We start from the raw sequence: 20,619 nt of genomic DNA on the forward strand, positions 1-20,619 counted from the left end.
GCACGCGGTCCAGAATGAAAACAAGGGGGCGTGTCTCGCCGAGTCTCTCGTCTATCCCGCGACACGCTGATTGGATATCCAGATTCCACAGTTTCCATGAAACATCTCCGAGAGCAGGAGCTACGCGTATGCTTCTCTGCCCAAATAAGGAAGCAACAATTCCGCACTCCATTTTTACAGCATCCAATCAGAGGGAGGCAGGCAGTAACATTAGCGGACGTAAACATGAACAAGAGGGAGAAGGAACCCGGTCGCCGATGTAAAAATGACGCATTTAGACACGGGCCGAATGTTCTCCTTATGTACATTATGCCAAAATCGCGAATACACTCTCTGCTTCGTTCAAAAGCAATCAACTATTTTAAGCTCATTACATAGCCTAACATTATCAACAACAACTTTGATTTCTGTGAGATATGAGCTTGCATAAATAGGTGGGGCTTTAAATACTTTGACGTGTGCGAATAAAATAATAGGCAGTAAGAAGGACAGTAAGAAGGTACATTTTTATCTCAAAGCTAAGAAAAAATAACTAATATTAAACTGCGACAAGCTATAAATAACGTGTGCTTTTAGCTACATATATGACTGTTAATGAAAAGTCAAGGCTTAAAAAGCAGCCAGATCGGTTATATTTTTGAAAGCAAAATATATTGAACACATTTAAAAAATATTGCAGATGTTTTTTTCTTTTCTTTTCTCGGTGGCAAATACAGGGCAAAGCTTGTGCTGAGAACGTGAGACAACAGTTATGTAATATTCAATAACCTGCATTTATAATGCGCGGTGCATTGACGATGAAAAGCTCCCGTTTGTTACAGAATAATCGGTGATAAGGCGGGAATTCAAACGCGATGGCATCATAATCGACAATGCGTTCGAAGGAAAAGTGGCGCCAAATGAGGCTTCCATCCATTGCCATTGTGACACTAGCAGCCAGAGCTAACACAGTGACAGCTTATCCCAAAATCCGTCATTTGATACTATGCTTTTCCGTTTATTTTCTCCTAAAATGTGTGGACGCAGGCGTATGTCAAATATCCATTTGTACACCTGGCATGGTCTCTCTCGCAAACTAATTTTGTTCGTTTCGTTACTTTGTTTATATACTAAACAAGGTTGGATTTAGTATATATATCGGAACTGCAGCGGTTTCCCCTTCTATCTTATAAACAGAGCATATAAGGCGAGAAACAATGGGATCTGCTAATGTTTGGAGCTAGTACGTGAAGTCGAATGCTGAGATCAGGCGGACACTCGCAAACTCCTCGTCGCACTTACCACAGTATTACTTCAATTACTTGACGTGTTTTGCGCACAACGAACATTTATTAACATTAAAGGACGAGCTTTAAAGTGCACATGCACACTGTAATCGCACGATACGTTAACGGAACGACCAAAAACACGATCAGGAGGAGGAAAAATCTCCATCTTGAAGTCAATCCAGCACAGCTGTTTTCGGGATTCTCCATTTTGGCTCCTCTCTTTTCCACTCATTATGAACGGGCACCGCGCGCCTACCGCATGTTTACATGTAAACCCTAGAAGTTGGCGGCTCGTGCGTTTAATATCGAAAATGTGCTTTGAAATTATCATAATAGGTGCGACATCAGCTTTTCCATCTCGGAAAGAGGGGGGGAAACATCGCGTCCTCGTCCTCCATCTTGACTCTCAATTTGTGTTCCTGACTGTGCTGGGTAATGTTAGCGCGCTAGCTAACTATTTACCAGTAAAACACAATTCAATGCACAAACTGTATTCATTCAATCACATAATAAAAAGCGTGTTTATATTCTCAAGGAGCAAGGCGAGATGGGTTTAATTATAAAAAATACGGCTACGGAAGCACAGCGGCTCTTCTCTCAGATCCGGTCCCTCGCTTATCAAGCTAGCTAGGCTAACACATCATCCAAATAACCCTAAAGCCACTATTTTCTACAAATCTCTCCGCCATTTTACCACTTACCCAACCGTCGGGGTCGGCTCCAGATTATTTATTAAGCCTTCTTGAAGAGCTAGATGGACTCCAGTGGCTTAAAAGTGCGCATTCGCCGCTATTTCATGGATGTAGTTTGAAAGTGGCGGTCAGAGGCGGTTTTGGACACTCTTACCCCGCTTGCTCCGTTCGGTTTGTTGTTCCGATTACTGAGAGAGAAACTAGTGGTGTGGAGCTGCCATCTGGTGGTCAGTGGCGGTATTGCAGTTTCCTATAGCCCGACATCTAGTGGTGGAATGCCTGAAGTGCAAGTGCTCAGTAAATACAGTTAAGGACTGCAAAGATAATCGAAGGCAAACGGACAGAAATGACGGTGCCTTAAAGACAATAATAATTAATAATAATAATTTTCTTTATTTATCACACATTATACATTTGCACATATACAGTGAAATTCTTCTTTTTCACATATCCCAGCTAGGCTGGGGTCAATAGACCACTGATCTATATATATATATATATATATATATATATATTAGATCAGTGCAATAGACCTTTTTCACAATTATAAAAAATTATAATTTTTTTAAATATTGAGTGTAAATTTATACACTCAATTATGCTTTGTGTTATATTACCCTGGAATTAGTTTTAAAAACAAATTACCACAGCTGCGAGGGGGTTTTATTACAGATGCTGAGACTGACAGTAAATTTGGCATCTTCTCCCATCTGACTGTCTTAATCAACCCCGCTCTATTTTTTTCCCCCATCTTCTGGAAAGTCATTCAAACGTAATAGTGGATTTTTTCAATTGCTGTTGGAGCAAATGGGTATGTGAAAATAAGATTTGCTGTGATCTTCCCATTCACCGCTGTCGAAGTTTACCCAGCAAACGTTTACTTCCGCGTTCCAAAACCCCGAGTGTGAAAAAAGGTATATTTTGCGCCAGAGCGCAAAGCGCGCAGCCATCTTGAAATATTTGTCTTTGAACTTCCGTTCCAGCGGTTGCTATATCTCTGTGGTGTTGATATCAAAGTGTAATCAGCTAGCGAAGTGGATTTACAGGTTTTAGAGTTGCCAAAACTTATTAGTATTTAAAAGTGTTACTTTCAAACAAGTAACAGCTCGCTAGTTAACCTCATAGCCCGATGTTAATCGATGTTATAGCTATCTTAATTTTGAATGTTAATATAGGTCTGTATGAAATTATAAAATCAATATTGAATATTTTTTTAATTTCATGCGTGTGAGCACCATTAAACTTCTGAACATACGACAAACCAGACACATGCATCAACGGCTTTTCTTTTTCATCTGTTCTTCAAAATATAATCAAGTGTGCTTCTTCAAACATGCATCTACCTAGAACTTGGTGGCACCATCACCTCATTTGGTAGCACTGGTGTAACCGTTTCTATCAAATGAAAAATGTAAAGACAGAAATTAAAATAAAAGCAATATTATTATTATTATATTACCAAAATAAGTCCAATTTGCAGTAATATTGTATGTTTTGTCTCGGTGACATGCTCATTCGACAGTAAGGCATTGATTTTGAGTTGGGATGCAGATGTAAATTCACTGGTATTAACAACAGTAAGGTTATCTAACATCTATAAAAAGTGAGAAGTTAACACAATGTATTTGGGGCTGAATTATTCTGACAGTGCGACTGAGTTTGGACTCCTTTCATCAGGTGTCAAGATTTAGCAGAGATTGACGGGACCCAAACGCAGAGTTAAAAAGGGGATGTATTTATAAAGAACAAAAACCAACATAAACTCCCACAAGGGTGAAAAACAAACAAACTACCCCGTAGGGGAAAAAGGTATCCAGGCGGGGCAGAGTGTAACGGGGAACCCGGCCGGTGCTCCCTGCTCAGGATGTGCTAACAGCATTAAAAAACAGTGTTATGTAAAGTTAAAACACTGGTCGGGAGGCACGGGAGAACCTGTCGGAATGTACTACAACAGCATGAAATGTGTTAAAAACATAGGTAGCACATCTTGTCAGGCAGATAATACCTATCAGGCTGTGCTACCAGCATAATCAGATAGTGTGATATGGTGTGAGGCTGTACTAAGCCCTAACCCTACAACTATGCGAATATAGCATTGGTAGGACATCCTGATAGGTGGCGTAAATTTTCAGGACACTAGACCGACAGAACGAGAAAAGGCAATTAACAGCGACTAGAACAAGACGAACTGACACTGGACAGCACACACGAGGAGACTAAAATAGGGAGAGAAATCAACCGGTTAACAAGACAGGGCAGGTGTGACTAATAATGGGCAAACAAGGTGGCGGGGTATGACCCAAGACAGAGACACACGGCGATACAGTAACAAAACAAAGCCACGTGCTCTCACAAGACAACGAAACACCCGAATGGCATGAGGGCACATCGCCAAGACAATAAGGCAATTACTTAACTTACTTTATTGCTTATTATTGACCAACCGTTTTGGAGATTTCGGTCATTCCCCATTCAAGTAGATAGGAGCTGCACTTTCATGACGCTTGTTTACATAGAAAAATAGCTGCCCAAAAGTTTTCCAAAAACGGTCGCCAAGTGGACTGACTGACTTTGAAAAAGAGACTTTGTTGAAAGGATCCGGAAATACGTTTGGACTTTTGTTTTTGTTTACATTCTTGAAATGGTCTATAATCTATAGAATAAAAATTAGTAATCAAAGTATAATGTTCTATTGATGCGAACCACTAAAATTCTTGAGCTTCTCATAGCCAATATATCAATTTTTAACTTCACAATTTGAGATAAACCAAAATGTAAAAATATTTGTGAGGAATTCTACATGTATTGCCACTGCCATGTTTAAACAACTTAAATCATACTACAGGAGTCATGATAAAAAATAATTGTAATCATGAGAAAACCAGTTTTGTCTGGTAACGTTTAATCAACCCTAAAACAAAGTGTCAAGCATTATCCTGTTATAATGAATAAAAGATAAAATATTAGCCTAGATAAAATATAATACATGATTATGTTAAATCATTAAACAGAATGAAAATATTCATAAAATTTAGTCTACAAAAAGGCACTATGGTAGTTAAAAGAATATTCCAGGGCCAATACAAATTAAGCTCAATCAACAGCATTTGTGGCATATTTTGATTACCACAAAACTTAATTTTGACTCGTTCCTCCTTTTCTTAAAAAAAAGCAAAAAACGAGGCCAATTTTTGAACGTTACAATACTCACTTTTTCAATAATATAGCCACAAGACATACACAGTATCAGTGTAAACATGATTTTAGTGTGATAAAATCACTTACTAACCTTTTCTGTGTAAAGTTATAGATAATTTTACAATGATGTAGTCAACAAATCATAAAAACCTAAAATGACTAAAAAAGACAATTTAAACAACTTTACAGCTCAAATAAACAGATGAGTTTTAACAGAAGAATCAATGACAGTGCTTTTATAAAATTATAAGCTTAACATTTCTGCCTTTAAACCCTCTAAAAATTGGCCACATTCACTCCCATTGTAAGTGCTTCACTGCAACCTTGATTTTATTTTATTTTTTTAAGAAAAGGAGGGAATGAGAGTCAAAATGAATTTTTGTGGTAATCAATAGTATGCCAAAAATTCTGTCAATTGAGCTCAACTTGTATTGAACCCGGAATATTCCTTAAACATCAATCTGAGTATTTCTGTGTATTTGAACGAAGCAGCTATATAAAGAAAATGATTTTGTCCCCAGGGTAACTTTTTGGGAGTGGGGAGGAGGTAAAGATTTCTTTCCCTGCAATACAATACAAGTTAAATTATGTAGTGTGCCCCTGCCTTGATCAAAATCAAACACATGGAAATGTAAAAATACAACAAGATAATAAAATTTGAGTATATCTATGGATATCTTCATACATATATACATGATCAGCTTAAATCAAATACACATCTATGTGCAGTTTTAAGGAATGATTAAATTCCCACACATTCAGTGAACATCAGGGTTTCATTTGGAGTTGGTTACTTAAGTTTTTTTTTAGGCATTGTAGGTCTTTATCTTCTGTGTGATGGTGGCACAGCAGATGGGACACTTGTCTAGGTGATCTGAGCACTTTTGACAAGTGACCAAGTGTCCGCATGGAATGAAGACGATGCTAATGTCACTGTCCATGCAGACTTTACAGAGCTTCTCCCGCTGGAGTTTCTCAAGTTTCTTCATAGGGTCCTCTGCTGAAAATATATATATGAAACAAACACAATGTTAAACAATAGTAATGGAGGAGATGGATGAACCCCAATATAAAAAGGAAAACATAATGGTTTTCTGCTGTATACAGTCTTCTTACTTTGTGTATACTGTATATTGTGTTGTGTAACAAGATGTGTAAATTGTGTTGTGTAAATCAGATGTTTATTGTAATTGTCATACTGCTATGTTGCTTGGAACTGCACCCAAGACTTTCACCTACTGTTGCACTTGTGTATAAGGTTGAGTGACAATAAAGGGATTTGATTTTGATTTGATTTGCTTTTATTATGTGTTGAAAAGTTGTCCATCTGTCCTGGAATCTTATTTTAGAACAAGGATTAAACTTAATTTTAAGTTTGCTTAATTGCATTACATTTGCAAGTTAAAAACAGATATGTTTTGGAAGTACAAAAACATAAATGAACTCAATATTGGCAATTAAAGTAAATACTCGGTTGTTTACCAATGTAAAGTATGGCATTATATGTGGGGGAAATGTTATGTTGGAGCTACTTGATAAAAATCAGTTATGAATCCCTTGCATACCTTCCAAAAAAAAAATAAAAAAATATTGGAAAGAAAATATTGGAAAGAAAAACAAGCACTTGCCTTGTTTTTCAGGTACATCAACATCACTCTCCTGTGTGCTGAGGTCTTGAATAAGAGCCTCAACTGAGGTATAACCCTCGCTGTTCTGACGTAACTTCTGCAGAATGGTTCTCTTCACTTTGATGGGGTCAAAACCCATTTCAACAGCCTTTTGTGCAACCTCTGACTGCTTGACTGTGGAAGGCAAAAATGACAACCAGACAATGACAATGTTTCCAAATATATTGCAGGCAGCAGCTATAAAACTAAACATAACGGTGGTTATGGGTGCATTGGATTTGTAAGTAAAATAAAGTCAGAAAACCTTACCTCCCTCGTGACTTGAAAAGCCATTTTGACTTGACCTCTGTAAGGACAAACAACAAGTAGACTACATATAAAACTTATACTCAACAAAACGATTTTTTGATACTGGAATAAAAGGTGTTTTCAAATTACTTTCATTATAAATACCAACTATGCATTTCATCACTACATTACGAGTGCTTTAAAAGGATGGATAATGACTCACTGAATGTTGTCCTTTAGGATAATTCAGTTGCACATTGCTGACATATTCTTTTCCTTTTTCTGCCAGAAGAAAACTGCAGCTGTGGGGCAATTATAAAAATGTCACAATTATAAATCTAAATATTTCCCATGGTTCATACTTACCTGTGTAACACACATGGTCTATATCCTAAAATATATATATATATATATTACACACACACACACACACACACACTACCGGTCAAAAGTTTTGAAACACTTGACTGAAATGTTTCTCATGATCTTAAAAATCTTTTGATCTGAAGGCATATGCTTAAATGTTTGAAATTAGTTTTGTAGACAAAAATATAATTGTGCCACCATATTAATTTATTTCATTATAAAACTAAAATTAATTGTAAAAAAAAAAATTATGACTTGGACCAAATAAAGAAAAGCAGCCAATAAGTGCCCAACATAGATGGGAATTTATTTTGGATTTTTATAGTTACAACATAATTCCCATAGTTCCATTTATGTTATTCCATAGTTTTGATGACTTTACTATTATTCTAAAATGTGAAAAAAATTTATAATAAAGAATGAGTAAGTGTTTCAAAACTTTTGACCGGTAGTGTATATGAAGATGATATATTTTTTATGTGTTCAAATCTAAGGAAACAATAACAGTTCACCCAAAAAATTAAAAAGGCAAGATTTTCAAAGCATTATTTTCAGTCAGTGACTTACATTTCAGCCCATTCTTCACACAAAGCTAATGTATGGCTTTAGAAGATTAGTGCATTAGTGATGTGCACTATTTTAAAGTACTTTTCGTCCTTTTTGGAACTTGATATCCCCAGTTACTATCCACCTTCATTGTATTGAAAAGATCATGTGGACATAATGCTAAATAACTCTTTACGTGTTCCACTAAATAACGAAATATATAATCACACAGCGAAATGAGGCAGAGTAGATGATGACAGAAATGTCATATATTTTGGATGAAATATTCCTTCAAAAATAAAACAGTACCTCAATGTATGTATGAAAAATGTATTTACCCTGGATAGTGCCTGGCGTGCTCCTCCCAAGGATCTTCATCAGGTAGCCAGTTCTTCACTCCTCCACCACACTTAAAGCAGATCACTTTGTCTTGGACTCCTGTATGACCAAACACCAGCACAGTTTGTACACTCTGTTACATTTATCAATCTATGTAAAATCATAGCTATATCTTTGAAGGCCATATGAGAGTAATATTTTATATGAGATTTAAAATACTAGTCTACCTGTGCTGTAGAATCCAGCTCTAGCCAGTCTTTTGTGGTCTATGGGGTGTTGTCTGCCATTGAAGCTATTAAGACGCCCCTCAAAAGTCTCGAGAGAGGCCCTGTCACCATTCATCCCGGATCTGGGTGTCGCCAGTGGCACATTGCCCACATCATGGCCCAAGATAAAGAAGCAGTTTCGGTAGTACTTTGCATGTTCACCCCAGGCATCATCGCCCTGCTGCCATCCTGAAAGCATCCCCCCACAACAAAAACACTGTACAATGTCATCCCCATTAAGGTAATACAGGCCTGCTTCTGCCAGATCACTGGGCTGGACCGGAGAGGTTGCCGGCCAGTTACTGAAAGTATTAAGCCGAGCTTCCTCACTCTTCATGTGTGGCACCTTGGGATATATGGTCTCATCCACCACCTCTCCCGTGCGGAGGAGAAACTCCCTGGATTCTGCCTCTTCGTTATAAGAAGAGACACTGGACAAGTGACTCTGGGTATTCAAACCATGAACACATCCGAGAAATGAGCAGGCAGGAGATGCTTGCTTATGCCTCTGCAATGGGTCATCTCCTCTTTTCCAGTCCTCCACTGTTACATTGCAACTAAAACACTGCACCCTGTCCGCCTCTCCTGTGAAATAAAACCCTGCCCGGGTCAGTCGCTCCACAGAAACTTCTTGAGAACGAGGGAAGCACTGGAACGAATTCAGCCGCTCTTTCATTAATGACCAGTTGACAGCATAATCCCCTTTCTTTTCGCTGTCATGAGTAGAGTGCGCCATAATTGCAGCAACAAAATGTCTGTCCAAAAAAAACAAACAAAAAAAAAACATCAAATTTCACCTGTGGCCCTTAAATACCCCCAATACACTGATTAATAGTTTTTTTATTTTTTATGAAGAAAATGTGAGTGGTGTTAGCTCACTGCCATAATGCAGTTACTAAGGTGTTCTATATATATATATATATATATATATATATATGTATATAGATAGATATTTTTTTTTTTTTCCCCACAACTTTCTTAAAGAGGAATAGAGAGAGGTAGACTACAGCAGTCAGAAGAGATAAAGATTTAGCAGAGATTGACGGGACCCAAACGCAGAGTTAAAAAGGGGATGTATTTATAAAGAACAAAAACCAACATAAACTCCCACAAGGGGGAAAAACAAACAAACTACCCCGTAGGGGAAAAAGGTATCCAGGCGGGGCAGAATGTATATATATATATATTTTTTTTTTCACAACTTTCTTAAAGAGGAATAGAGAGAGGTAGACTACAGCAGTCAGAAGAGATAAAGGAGCCAAATTTACTTTCATTCCCTTAGCAGCTGTATTAGAAGCTTCATCACAGCTGTGGTAACTATTTGTTTATTTTTTTAGGGTAATTTAAAACAAAATATAATGTTTAAATTATATATATGCATATACTGTATGTGTGTGTGTGTATATATTTATACAGGTGCATCTCAATAAATTAGAATGTCATGGAAAAGTTCATTTACTTCAGTAATTCAACTCAAATTGTGAAACTCGTGTATAAAATAAATTCAATGCACACAGACAGAAGTAGTTTAAGTCTTTGGTTCTTTTAATTGTGATGATTTTGGCTCACATTTAACAAAAACCCACCAATTCGCTATCTCAAAAAATTAGAATACATCATAAGACCAATAAAAAAAAACATTTTTAGTGAATTGTTGGCCTTTTGGAAAGTATGTTCATTTACTGTATATGTACTCAATACTTGGTAGGGGCTCCTTTTGCTTTAATTACTGCCTCAATTCGGCGTGGCATGGAGGTGATCAGTTTGTGGCACTGCTGAGGTGGTATGGAAGCCCAGGTTTCTTTGACAGTGGCCTTCAGCTCATCTGCATTTTTTGGTCTCTTGATTCTAATTTTCCTCTTGACAATACCCCATAGATTCTCTATGGGGTTCAGGTCTGGTGAGTTTGCTGGCCAGTCAAGCACACCAACACCATTGGTGTCATTTAACCAACTTTTGGTGCTTTTGGCAGTGTGGGCAGGTGCCAAATCCTGCTGGAAAATGAAATCAGCATCTTTAAAAAGCTGGTCACCAGAAGGAAGCATGAAGTGCTCCAAAATTTCTTGGTAAACGGGTGCAGTGACTTTGGTTTTCAAAAAACACAATGGACCAACACCAGCAGATGACATTGCACCCCAAATCATCACAGACTGTGGAAACTTAACACTGGACTTCAAGCAACTTGGGCTATGAGCTTCTCCACCCTTCCTCCAGACTCTAGGACCTTGGTTTCCAAATGAAATACAAAACTTGCTCTCATCTGAAAAGAGGACTTTGGACCACTGGGCAACAGTCCAGTTCTTCTTCTCCTTAGCCCAGGTAAGACGCCTCTGACGTTGTCTGTGGTTCAGGAGTGGCTTAACAAGAGGAATACGACAACTGTAGCTAAATTCCTTGACACGTCTGTGTGGGGTGGCTCTTGATGCCTTGACCCCAGCCTCAGTCCATTCCTTGTGAAGTTCACCCAAATTCTTGAATCGATTTTTCTTGACAATCCTCATAAGGCTGCGGTTCTCTCGGTTGGTTGTGCATCTTTTTCTTCCACACTTTTTCCTTCCACTCAGCTTTCTGTTAACAGCACTCTGTGAACAGCCAGCTTCTTTGGTGATGAAAGTTTGTGGCTTACCCTCCTTGTGAAGGGTGTCAATGATTGTCTTCTGGACAACTGTCAGATCAGCAGTCTTCCCCATGATTGTGTAGCCTAGTGAACCAAACTGAGAGACCATTTTGAAGGCTCAGGAAACCTTTGCAGGTGTTTTGAGTTAATTAGCTGATTGGCATGTCACCATATTCTAATTTTTTGAGATAGTGAATTGGTGGGTTTTTGTTAAATGTGAGCCAAAATCATCACAATTAAAAGAACCAAAGACTTAAACTACTTCAGTCTGTGTGCATTGAATTTATTTAATACACGAGTTTCACAATTTGAGTTGAATTACTGAAATAAATGAACTTTTCCACAACATTCTAATTTATTGAGATGCACCTGTATATATATATATACACACACACACACACACACACAGTTGGAGTCAGAAGTTTACATACACTTAGGCTGAAACTCATTTAACCACTCTACAGATTTAATATTAGCAGACTATAGTTTTGGCAAGTTGTTTAGGACATCTACTTTGTGCACAAATAATTTTTCCAACAGATTGTTTCACTTTTAATTGACTATATCACAATTCCAGTGGGTCAAAAATTTACATACACTAAGTTAACTGTGCCTTTAAGCAGCTTGGAAAATTCCAGAAAATTATGTCAAGCCTTTAAGACAATTAGCTTCTGATAGGAGGTGTACTGAATTGGAGGTTTACCTGTGGATGTATTTTAAGGCCTACCTTCAAACTCAGTGCCTCTTTGCTTGACATCATGGGAATATCAAAAGAAATCAGCCAAGACCTCAGAAAAAATATTGTGGACCTCCACAAGTCTGGTTCATCCTTGGATGAAATTTCCAAACACCTGAAGGTACCACGTTCATCTGTACAACAATAGTACACAAGTATAAACACCATGGGACCACGCAGCCATCATACCGCTCAGGAAGGAGACGCATTCTGTCTCCTAGAGATGAACGTAGTTTGGTGCAAAAAGTGCAAATCAATCCCCGAACAATAGCAAAGGACCTTGTGAAGATGCTGGAGGAAACAGGTAGACAAGTATCTATATCCCCAGTAAAACAAGTCCTATATCGACATAACCTGAAAGGCTGCTCAGCAAGGAAGAAGCCACTGCTCCAAAACCGCCATAAAAAAGCCAGACTACAGTTCACAAGTGCACATGGGGACAAAGATCTTACTTTTTGGAGAAATGTCCTCTGGTCTGATGAAACAAAAATGTAACTGTTTGGCCATAATGACCATTGTTATGTTTGGAGGAAAAAGAGTGAGGCTTGCAAGCCAAAGAACACCATCCCAACGTGAAGCATGGGGGTGCCAGCATCATGTTGTGGGGGTGCTTTGCTGCAAGAAGGACTGGTGCATTTCACAAAATAGATGGCATCATGAGGAAAGAAAATTATGTATTATATATTGAAGCAACATCTCAAGGCATCAGCCAGGAAGTTAAAGCTCAGTTGCAAATGGGTCTTCCAAATGAACAATGACCCCAAGCATACCTCCAAAGTTGTGGCAAAATGGCTTAAGGACAACAAATTCAAAGTATTGGAGTGGCCATCACAAAGCCCTGACCTCAATCCGACAGAACATTTGTGGGCAGAACTGAAAAAGGTGTGTGCGAGCAAGGAGGCCTACATATCGGACTCAGTTACACCAGTTCTGTCTGGAGGAATGGGCCAAAATTCCAGAAACTTATTGTGAGAAGTTTGTGGAAGGCTACCCAAAATGTTCTGACCCAAGTACAAACAATTTAAAGGCAATGCTACTAAATACTAACAAAGTGTATGTAAACTTCTGACCCACTGTGAATGTGATGAAAGAAATAAAAGATGAAATAAATAATTCTCTCTACTATTATTCTGATATTTCACATTCTTAAAATAAAGTAGTGATTCTAACTGAGGAGAGGAAGAATTACACAGCTCACAGTCCAGATGCACTCTAAACTTTCTAAACAGCTTCAGGTGATGTAGATCGCAAAGTATGAGGGAATTATAATGCAAAAATACAAAATAAGTAAATACAGAAGCACTCTCGTTGTGGAATATGTGGAGCTGGAGCTGCCGCTCCACTGAAGCAAAACTTGTGTGTTGAGCGTCTTTAAAAGAAACACCCCGGTGTTACATCTTAAATGCAGTTATATTTCATGTGTTATAGCTATAAGTTCAAATAATATGGAATCAGATCATGTAAATAACTGCAAACTCCGAAACTGGCATTTCTCCGTGCGGTCATCGCCTCTTCTATGAGTTGTGTGAATGTCCCGATCTAAGGGGGAAAGATTGAAACTGCACCCTGAACAAAGTTGAGAGAGGTAGCCTTTGCCACATTATACACTGCAACAAAATAAGTTTTTGATTTGTTTTTGTTTTGGCTTAATATAAATATCTAAAACTCCTTTAAAACAATGTACATTTTATTTAGCAGCTATACTGCAGAAGAAAAAATTGTTATCTGAGAATGCTGAATATAATATTAAAAATATTTTAAAATATCTAAAAATTCTTAAAAAAAAAAAAAAAGATGCATTCACCTGAGAAGCAACATATAAGATATTTAGACTTGCTCTAAATACCTTATATGTTGCTTCTCAAGTTAAAAGTATTTTATTCCCTTTAATTCAGTGACTGTCATTTGGAGGTAGTTTTAAAAGATGATTTTGTCCACTATTGTTAGTAAGCATGTTTAATACAACATTTTAAGTGGGGCACACGCTGAATAATCGGTTAAGAGCTAATGATTAATAATAATAATGAATGAATAATCATTCTAATAATCATTAGATTAATTGATTATCAAAATAATCGTTAGTTGCAGCCGTATCTCTAACCCTATTTTAGTTTCTAGATATGGTTCAGGTCCTTTTTTAAAATTAGTCCATGGCATTTTTCCCACCCATTTTATCATTTGCCAGGTGAGAATATTAACGACCCCCTCCTGTGAAAATCAAGTTTTAACCTCGTTTACATGTCCATATGGTGTTTTTTATATGCTAGAAGACATACCATGAGAGAAATCAGCAGCCAACGCCATGGCTGAGCATTTTCACCTTGAAACTGCAGTGTACCAAAGACAGTCTCAAAAACACGGATTCAGACAGCCAGGGTTTCATACGTCACAAACCTAAGGAACCAATCCCGTCAACTTGTGGGGTGGGGCTTTCCATATCAATAGCATAGGCTACGGCAAATTAAAGGGTATCAGGAGAAGCCAGGCGTAGCTACGTATCGGTATTTTGCAAAACATGTTCTGTTTTCGGATGCAAAGTTGTGGAAGGACAAATGGTGAGCCTTCATGTATTATCAAAGGATCTGAAAATCCGAGATAAATGGGTGCAGTTTATTTGGAAAAATTTAAATGTCCCTGCAACACTTCCAGTGAAAACTTAGGTTTGCAGTAGTAATTTTCCAGAGAACTCGGGTTTGCAGTAGTCATTTTCCAGAGAACTTTTGAAAATGTTACCCCAAAACAGATGGGTTTCGCCACTAAACTTATACTGAAGCCCAACGCGGTTCCATCAGTTTATCCTGGGGAGCGAGTACGAGCCGACATGTTGGTCAACAGGTAAGTTTCTTTTTCTTGAGTTTTATCCGTTGACTGTGTCCAACAAATCTGCAGGGTGCTAGATAAAGTTAGCCAATGTTAGCATGCCAAGTTACATGATGATTCATATCAAATGCTGACAGGAAATTTTATATGGCTTGGGTATGTTAACGAAGAAAGTTACAGCAAACGTTATTCAAAACATATACATATTGTATATTACGATGTTAGTTATGATGAACTTTATGCCTTTCTCCAGAGACTTTCTATGGTGTTCAAAGTATTTCTTCTTAATGGCACATATGGATGTTAATCATTACAAGGTACCTAACTTGTCAGAGGTGGTGAATGGGAAAAAGGTTTGTCTAACATTAGCAACACATTATTAGCTGTTTGATAACGTAGTCAAGCCGAAGGATCGTGTTATCTATCACTGTTACGTTTCTAACGTTGTAGAGAGCCATACATAAAATACATTACCATTGTGATACATCGACTTGTAGGCGACCCTGTACAATTCGCTCTTCTTCTTCTTCTTCTTCTTCTTCAGAATCAGTTATCGGTTCAAACATATATGGCTGAATTACTCCAATATTACCACTTGCCATTGTGAAGCGTTTAGTACTTTTACAGTGAACAGTGGAGGCGGTAACTAATTTGCAAAGTCATAGATGCAAATAAATAAGGCAAAGGTGTAGTGTTATATCTAATCCATTTTAAGGACTGAAGTGATTTTTATTTTTATTTATTTATTTATTTTTTTTTAATAAAAATAAACATTTAAATATGTAATTTTTATTAACAAAGATGAGTTTTTAGGGGTCAAACCAGTGACTGGAGAGGGACTTTAAGTTTGATTTCTCCAAAAAGTAATACCACCAACTAGTTAATTATTGGCCTAGTTCATTAAGTCGCACAATTTGAGATATAATATATGATTCATTTCCATTGCACAAACAGTGCAGGACAATATGCATGCTTAAGTTTATTACTTAGGGTTAGGTGTTTAGAAAAAGCACCCCTAATTACTGTTGCCACTTTCAGAATTATCTCAATCTGCAGCACTCCCCCTCTGAAGATTACACATTGTCTCTGGCTAAAGCTGAATAACTCCCCTCTGTGGCATGAGGGCATGTGTCATTTCCATGACAACTGCGCAATATCAAACTGAGTCATTGGGAACAGTCTGTGAACATGAGGAACAATGGCTAACCAAAGGTAGCTGCCCTAGACAGCGTTCGTGTACAAAGGTACCTCCAGAAATTGGTTTCGGACAGGCTATTGAGGCAGCATAACATCACATCATTGTTAGGATACCAGCAATTGATTATCGCTATCTGGTGTCCACAAAAGGTAATGCGTCTGCTTCATTGTGGTTCGGTTTGGCTGAATGGTCTAATAATCTAGAACAAACTCAGGAGAGTTTTAGCGATAACCAAGTGCACATTTAATAACTACAACACTATTTTCTCACTAGAAATGGAATCAAAATTTGGACAAAGTGAATAAAAACTTACATTTATACACAAATTGGCTATCAACTGCCTCTTCGGCTGCCATTTTTTTTCTTCAGCTCAACCGCTGTGGATCCGCACGCACAGGATTTTGGTATTTCATAGGCAGTGAAGGATACATCTATGCTGCCTTCAAAAATCGATCAGATGAAAGTATCTCAGTAGACAGGATGTGACATGAACATTGGATTCAGACGTGCCTTGGTCCCTTCCTACCTCTGTATACAGCCTCCAGAGGCATCATTTTCCTGGTTTCGGACGCAACCAATGTAAGCATTCCATAGTTGGGCTTCAGTGAAAATTATCATGCAGTGCGTTTTCATTGTTGCAGCATGATTCATATCTCTTATCCTCACTGACAAATATCGATACCCACTAGAATTCTACAAATGTAGTTTGACCATAGTAGTTAAAGGAAAGGACAGCCTTTTTAAGACATTTTTGAAAAATCTTACAGTATCTAACAAAGCTAAGCCATTCAGAGTCACGTGGCTTTAAAAGACAGAGGCAGTGACTGTTACATGTGCACAGTGCTTCCAGCTAATGGGCGGATCGATCCTAAAGTATTCATACTTCCGATACTGATGTTGTATCAAAAATATTGATTCTAAAAAAATGTAAACTAGGGATATTATTATTTGGTTACCATGAATAAAAGTATTAGGCCATATTATCAAATACTTGTGCAGGATGGGAACCATTTCTTTTTCTGTTCATCTTAACATGGATGCTGAAAGACACAAGACTTGTTCAAAATAGACGGATCAGTGCCTTGAGGTAAAGACAGCTTCTTAAAGGTGACATTTCCTAAAATGAGTGTGTGTGTAATTGTTAAGTAATTAAAAAAATAGTTGACCATGGTTTTACTAAAGTAATATTTTAGTAACCATGTTTTTTTTTTTTTCCTTTGGCTGAAACCATGGTTTACTACAGTAATATTGTAGTAGTAACCACGGTTAATTGTGTGGTAACTATGGTTTAACTAAATTCCATGGTTAAACTATAGTTACTGAAGTGAAACCATGGTTAATTTTTGTAAAGGTAAAGAAAACAGGTGTCCAATAATTTTCTGTATAGGCAATGACTTGAATTATGGCTTAAAATAATATTTTAAAATTACCCATTTTATCCCAAGAAATAGCAAAAAAAAAAAAAAAAAAAAGAATTTATTAGAAGTATCGGTATATCGACAATATTGGACTTGAAATTATTGGTATCGGATCAAAAAGAAAATAAGTGGTATCACCCATCCCTACTTCCAGCTTGTGCAGGATATATAACATCCTACATGCTGCTCATGTAGGATATCCACAGCAAAACAATTTGGAACTTCCACTTTTAAGATATTAAGTGGAAGGAAGTCTTCCTGGTCTCTAGGATATATTGTGTCACCAGTAAGATCCAAGAGGTTTCATTTAAAATGATTATTTGTATTTATCCTGTGAACCAGGTCATAAGGAGTTAAAAAAAAAAAAACACATTATTGATTTGACTTGTGTTTTGCAGCTTGAACAATTATATAATACATATAGCACATCTTTCTTTGATTGTATTTGTACAAAATTGTTTTGGTGTGACCAAAGTTTCTTTAAGGAGATTACTGGGATAAAAATGTTTTATTTTTCTATGGCAAACTTTTAGAAAAGAATTTATGTCCTTAACTTATTTATTATTTTGTGTAAATACTGTATTCATAAATGAAGATGGTCAAAGAAGATACCAAATTTTGTACAGTTAAAGTTTGAACTTTATCAGTACACTGAAGGGTGTAAGGAACACCAAGAAGAAAAAAAAGAAGAAAATAAAAAAGACTCTGGACTACAGTAGAGCCTTGAACTTTCATTCATCTAGACTTTTGCATTCACAGGCCCTAGATGTCATAATGCACATCGATACATCACAAGTTTTTACATTATGGACTGTGAAAATGATTCAGATGCCTTATGTAACTCTTAAAACTAAATGGAATGACTGTGTCTCATTTCATCATGAGCGAGCATGTGCATGCCAATTAGTAACACCGACACTATGTTCCCATTTAAAGAACACGCCTTAACACACATAATAACATACCACTCCTAAAGTTAGAAGATGTCCTGCCCAAAAAGGACTTGTAACTATTCTTAAAAACTTGCAGAAGCTTTTTTTCTGTGATTGTATTTTTTGCACAGTTCTTAAACTGCACAAAATTACTTCAATAATACGATTCCATTCCATTCTGCCTTTAGACATACACTGTAAATTACATGTATGGACCTTTATTGCTGTAAATTATAAAGTGTATAAAACGTATTGTTATGTAAAGTATATCATTAATAAATGCATGTAATTTTATATAGTACTATGTCTATAATGCAATTTCTACATTATTAACAGCGCTCACATAAAAAATTAAGCTCAACTTAAAACGAACATTAATATTAGTTAGCCAGTAAATATTTTACACAACAGCATCATCCTGTGCACAGCTGATGGGAATCCTGTAAAAATGGCAAAAACATAAATGCCTTGAAAATAAAGCAATAATACTATTATACATGTCTTACATTAAAAATACAAACATCCCATTAAAATAAACTTACTAACAGCAAAGACATGCTTATAAATCTCATGGCACGACAAGGTAACATGCGTTTCTTTTATCCCCATTACACGATGAAAAGAGGTAGAAGGAAAGAAGAAAAAAATAAAAATAGGCTAGATCTGACAGGACAGTCGGACTTTGACCTTACACGTTTAATCAGAATGTAAAGTACTTTCACTTGCGCTAGCATTAGCTCGCCTTCCATGTTTTGTTTTTTTTAAAGGGCCCTGGGGCTGTAAACGCATTCACGACATCTAGTCTGCTTACCTTAGGTCAGGAAATCGTGTTATTCACTGGACACGTCAATAATTCAGAAGCTGCAGACTGTACAATGTCCTCCACTTGGACGAAGCAAACACAGGAGTGAAACCTGCCAAACGTATACTGGAATGTACCGCTATTTACATACTATGGTGAAGGCATGGCTCAGGAATATTAATGACGTAATATGACGTCTGCACGGTAAGCATAGCTGATTGGCAGAAAAGCAGACGTTAGGTGTGTTCGACTTCGACTGTGGCTTGCCTTACCGATCGGCGAGATTTGCCTGTTGCATTCGAGGGAGGAGTTGAAAACGGAGCTGTCAAACCGGACACCTCAGGCTCGTTTGAGATGCTAAACGCCTCGCTTTGAATTATAACAGCTACAACAGTAAATAACAAATTATAAATAATAATAATAATAATAATAATAACAATAATAATAACAACAACAAATACATTGGAAAATATTATTACATTTAATATTTAATATAAGACAATAAATATTTACATGGCAGCGAAGAGTGCTAATTTCAAGCTCAGATCATTCCGACATCCATGTTTTTGAATGGGAATATGGGTATTCTGTTTTGTGTGCCTTTTATTACAAATGTGAAGGCTATGTGATTTTAAATTCAGTGGTCGAGCTTTTGAGAGACGAGCATTCATGAGCTTCCTTTAGCATAATTTCCATGATGAGCAAGTCCCTCACGCCTAGCCCCCAGAGCGGTGTAAAGTTAGTTTTAGGTTCGATATTTTTTTGGATATTCGGATTCTCGTACACGCGCTCTCCGCCGGCGGCAAGTTTGCAAAGATTGCGCACACTTGGCTTGATGTTATGGTATATATCTATAATATGCAGACACAAAATACTGCACTCAGAACTGTCAGGTGTCTCAGGTGTGGCTGCAGAATTATGACTGAAAAGGCTCCGAAGCGCTTTCATTGCTTAGCGTACTGAAGGGACCGTCTCAAAATTCCCCTCATTATTAAACACAGGCGGTGTCCAATCACTCATTCAGTTGACGTGCAAGTAAAACATAAAACATTACAAGTACACTTTTACATTCCAAACGTTGTAGTAGGTTGCCAGTTAATATACTGAGTTACTACAAGTGAGATTTTTTACAGTAAGTCAATAATATGAATACAGTAATAGATTATTTAAAATGAATAGTTAAAAAAAATGTTATTTTCACATTCCAAAGGTTGTAGTAAGTTCCCAATGGATAGACTGTCATACTACAGATGTTATGTTTACAGTAATTCCAATAATGCGTACAGTATTAGATTATTTTCAAAACAAAACTAAAATTCACCAAAATGTTATTTCACATTCCAAAGGTTGTAGTAAGTTCCCAGTAGATATACTGATTTACGACAGATGAGATTATTACATTAAATCCAATAATATGAGTACAGTATTAGGTTGTTTTAGAGTAAACATCATAAAAATTCCTGAAAATATTATTTTCACATTCCAAAGGTTATAGTAACTTCCCA

The 20,619-nt window shown here is 37.0% G+C and overlaps 2 protein-coding genes across 4 annotated transcripts in view; both read right to left on the reverse strand.

The window, feature by feature from the left end:
- Positions 1-2,154, reverse strand: part of LOC127418376 (cohesin subunit SA-2) — a 41,480-nt gene extending 39,326 nt beyond the window's left edge. The window contains exon 1 of one of the 2 annotated variants that reach the window (XM_051659000.1): positions 1,970-2,154. The gene's annotated coding sequence lies outside the window, so the exon portion shown is untranslated. The remainder of the gene's footprint in view (positions 1-1,969) is intronic. The other variant, XM_051658998.1, reaches the window with a different exon arrangement.
- A 241-nt stretch (positions 2,155-2,395) lies between these two features.
- LOC127418382 (E3 ubiquitin-protein ligase XIAP-like) lies at positions 2,396-19,333 on the reverse strand. Of its 2 annotated transcripts, none has more exons than XM_051659027.1 (7): positions 19,124-19,333; positions 8,553-9,346; positions 8,325-8,424; positions 7,298-7,376; positions 7,096-7,132; positions 6,787-6,960; positions 2,396-6,155 (listed from the first exon to the last, which is right to left on the reverse strand). In XM_051659027.1, exons 2-7 carry the CDS (start codon positions 9,325-9,327, stop codon positions 5,965-5,967), a joined length of 1,356 nt encoding a protein of 451 aa, XP_051514987.1. In that variant the 5' UTR covers positions 9,328-9,346; positions 19,124-19,333; the 3' UTR covers positions 2,396-5,964. The 2 variants fall into 2 exon arrangements, with proteins under 2 accessions (XP_051514987.1, XP_051514986.1); XM_051659026.1 differs by having other exon boundaries at positions 2,396-6,158; positions 19,124-19,330.
- Positions 19,334-20,619: the final 1,286 nt, after the last annotated feature.

The sequence above is a fragment of the Myxocyprinus asiaticus genome, chromosome 27 (assembly GCF_019703515.2).
Source record: "Myxocyprinus asiaticus isolate MX2 ecotype Aquarium Trade chromosome 27, UBuf_Myxa_2, whole genome shotgun sequence".
Lineage (NCBI taxonomy): Eukaryota > Metazoa > Chordata > Actinopteri > Cypriniformes > Catostomidae > Myxocyprinus > Myxocyprinus asiaticus.

Coding starts and splice junctions, on each gene's coding strand:
- LOC127418382 (XM_051659026.1), bottom strand. CDS start 9,327: ATGGCGCACTCTACTCATGACAGCGAAAAGAAAGGGGATTATGCTGTC. Junction 8,425..8,552: donor AGCTGGATTCTACAGCACAG/GTAGACTAGTAT, acceptor TTGGTCATACAG/GAGTCCAAGACAAAGTGATC. Junction 6,961..7,095: donor CTTTTCAAGTCACGAGGGAG/GTAAGGTTTTCT, acceptor TGCCTTCCACAG/TCAAGCAGTCAGAGGTTGCA.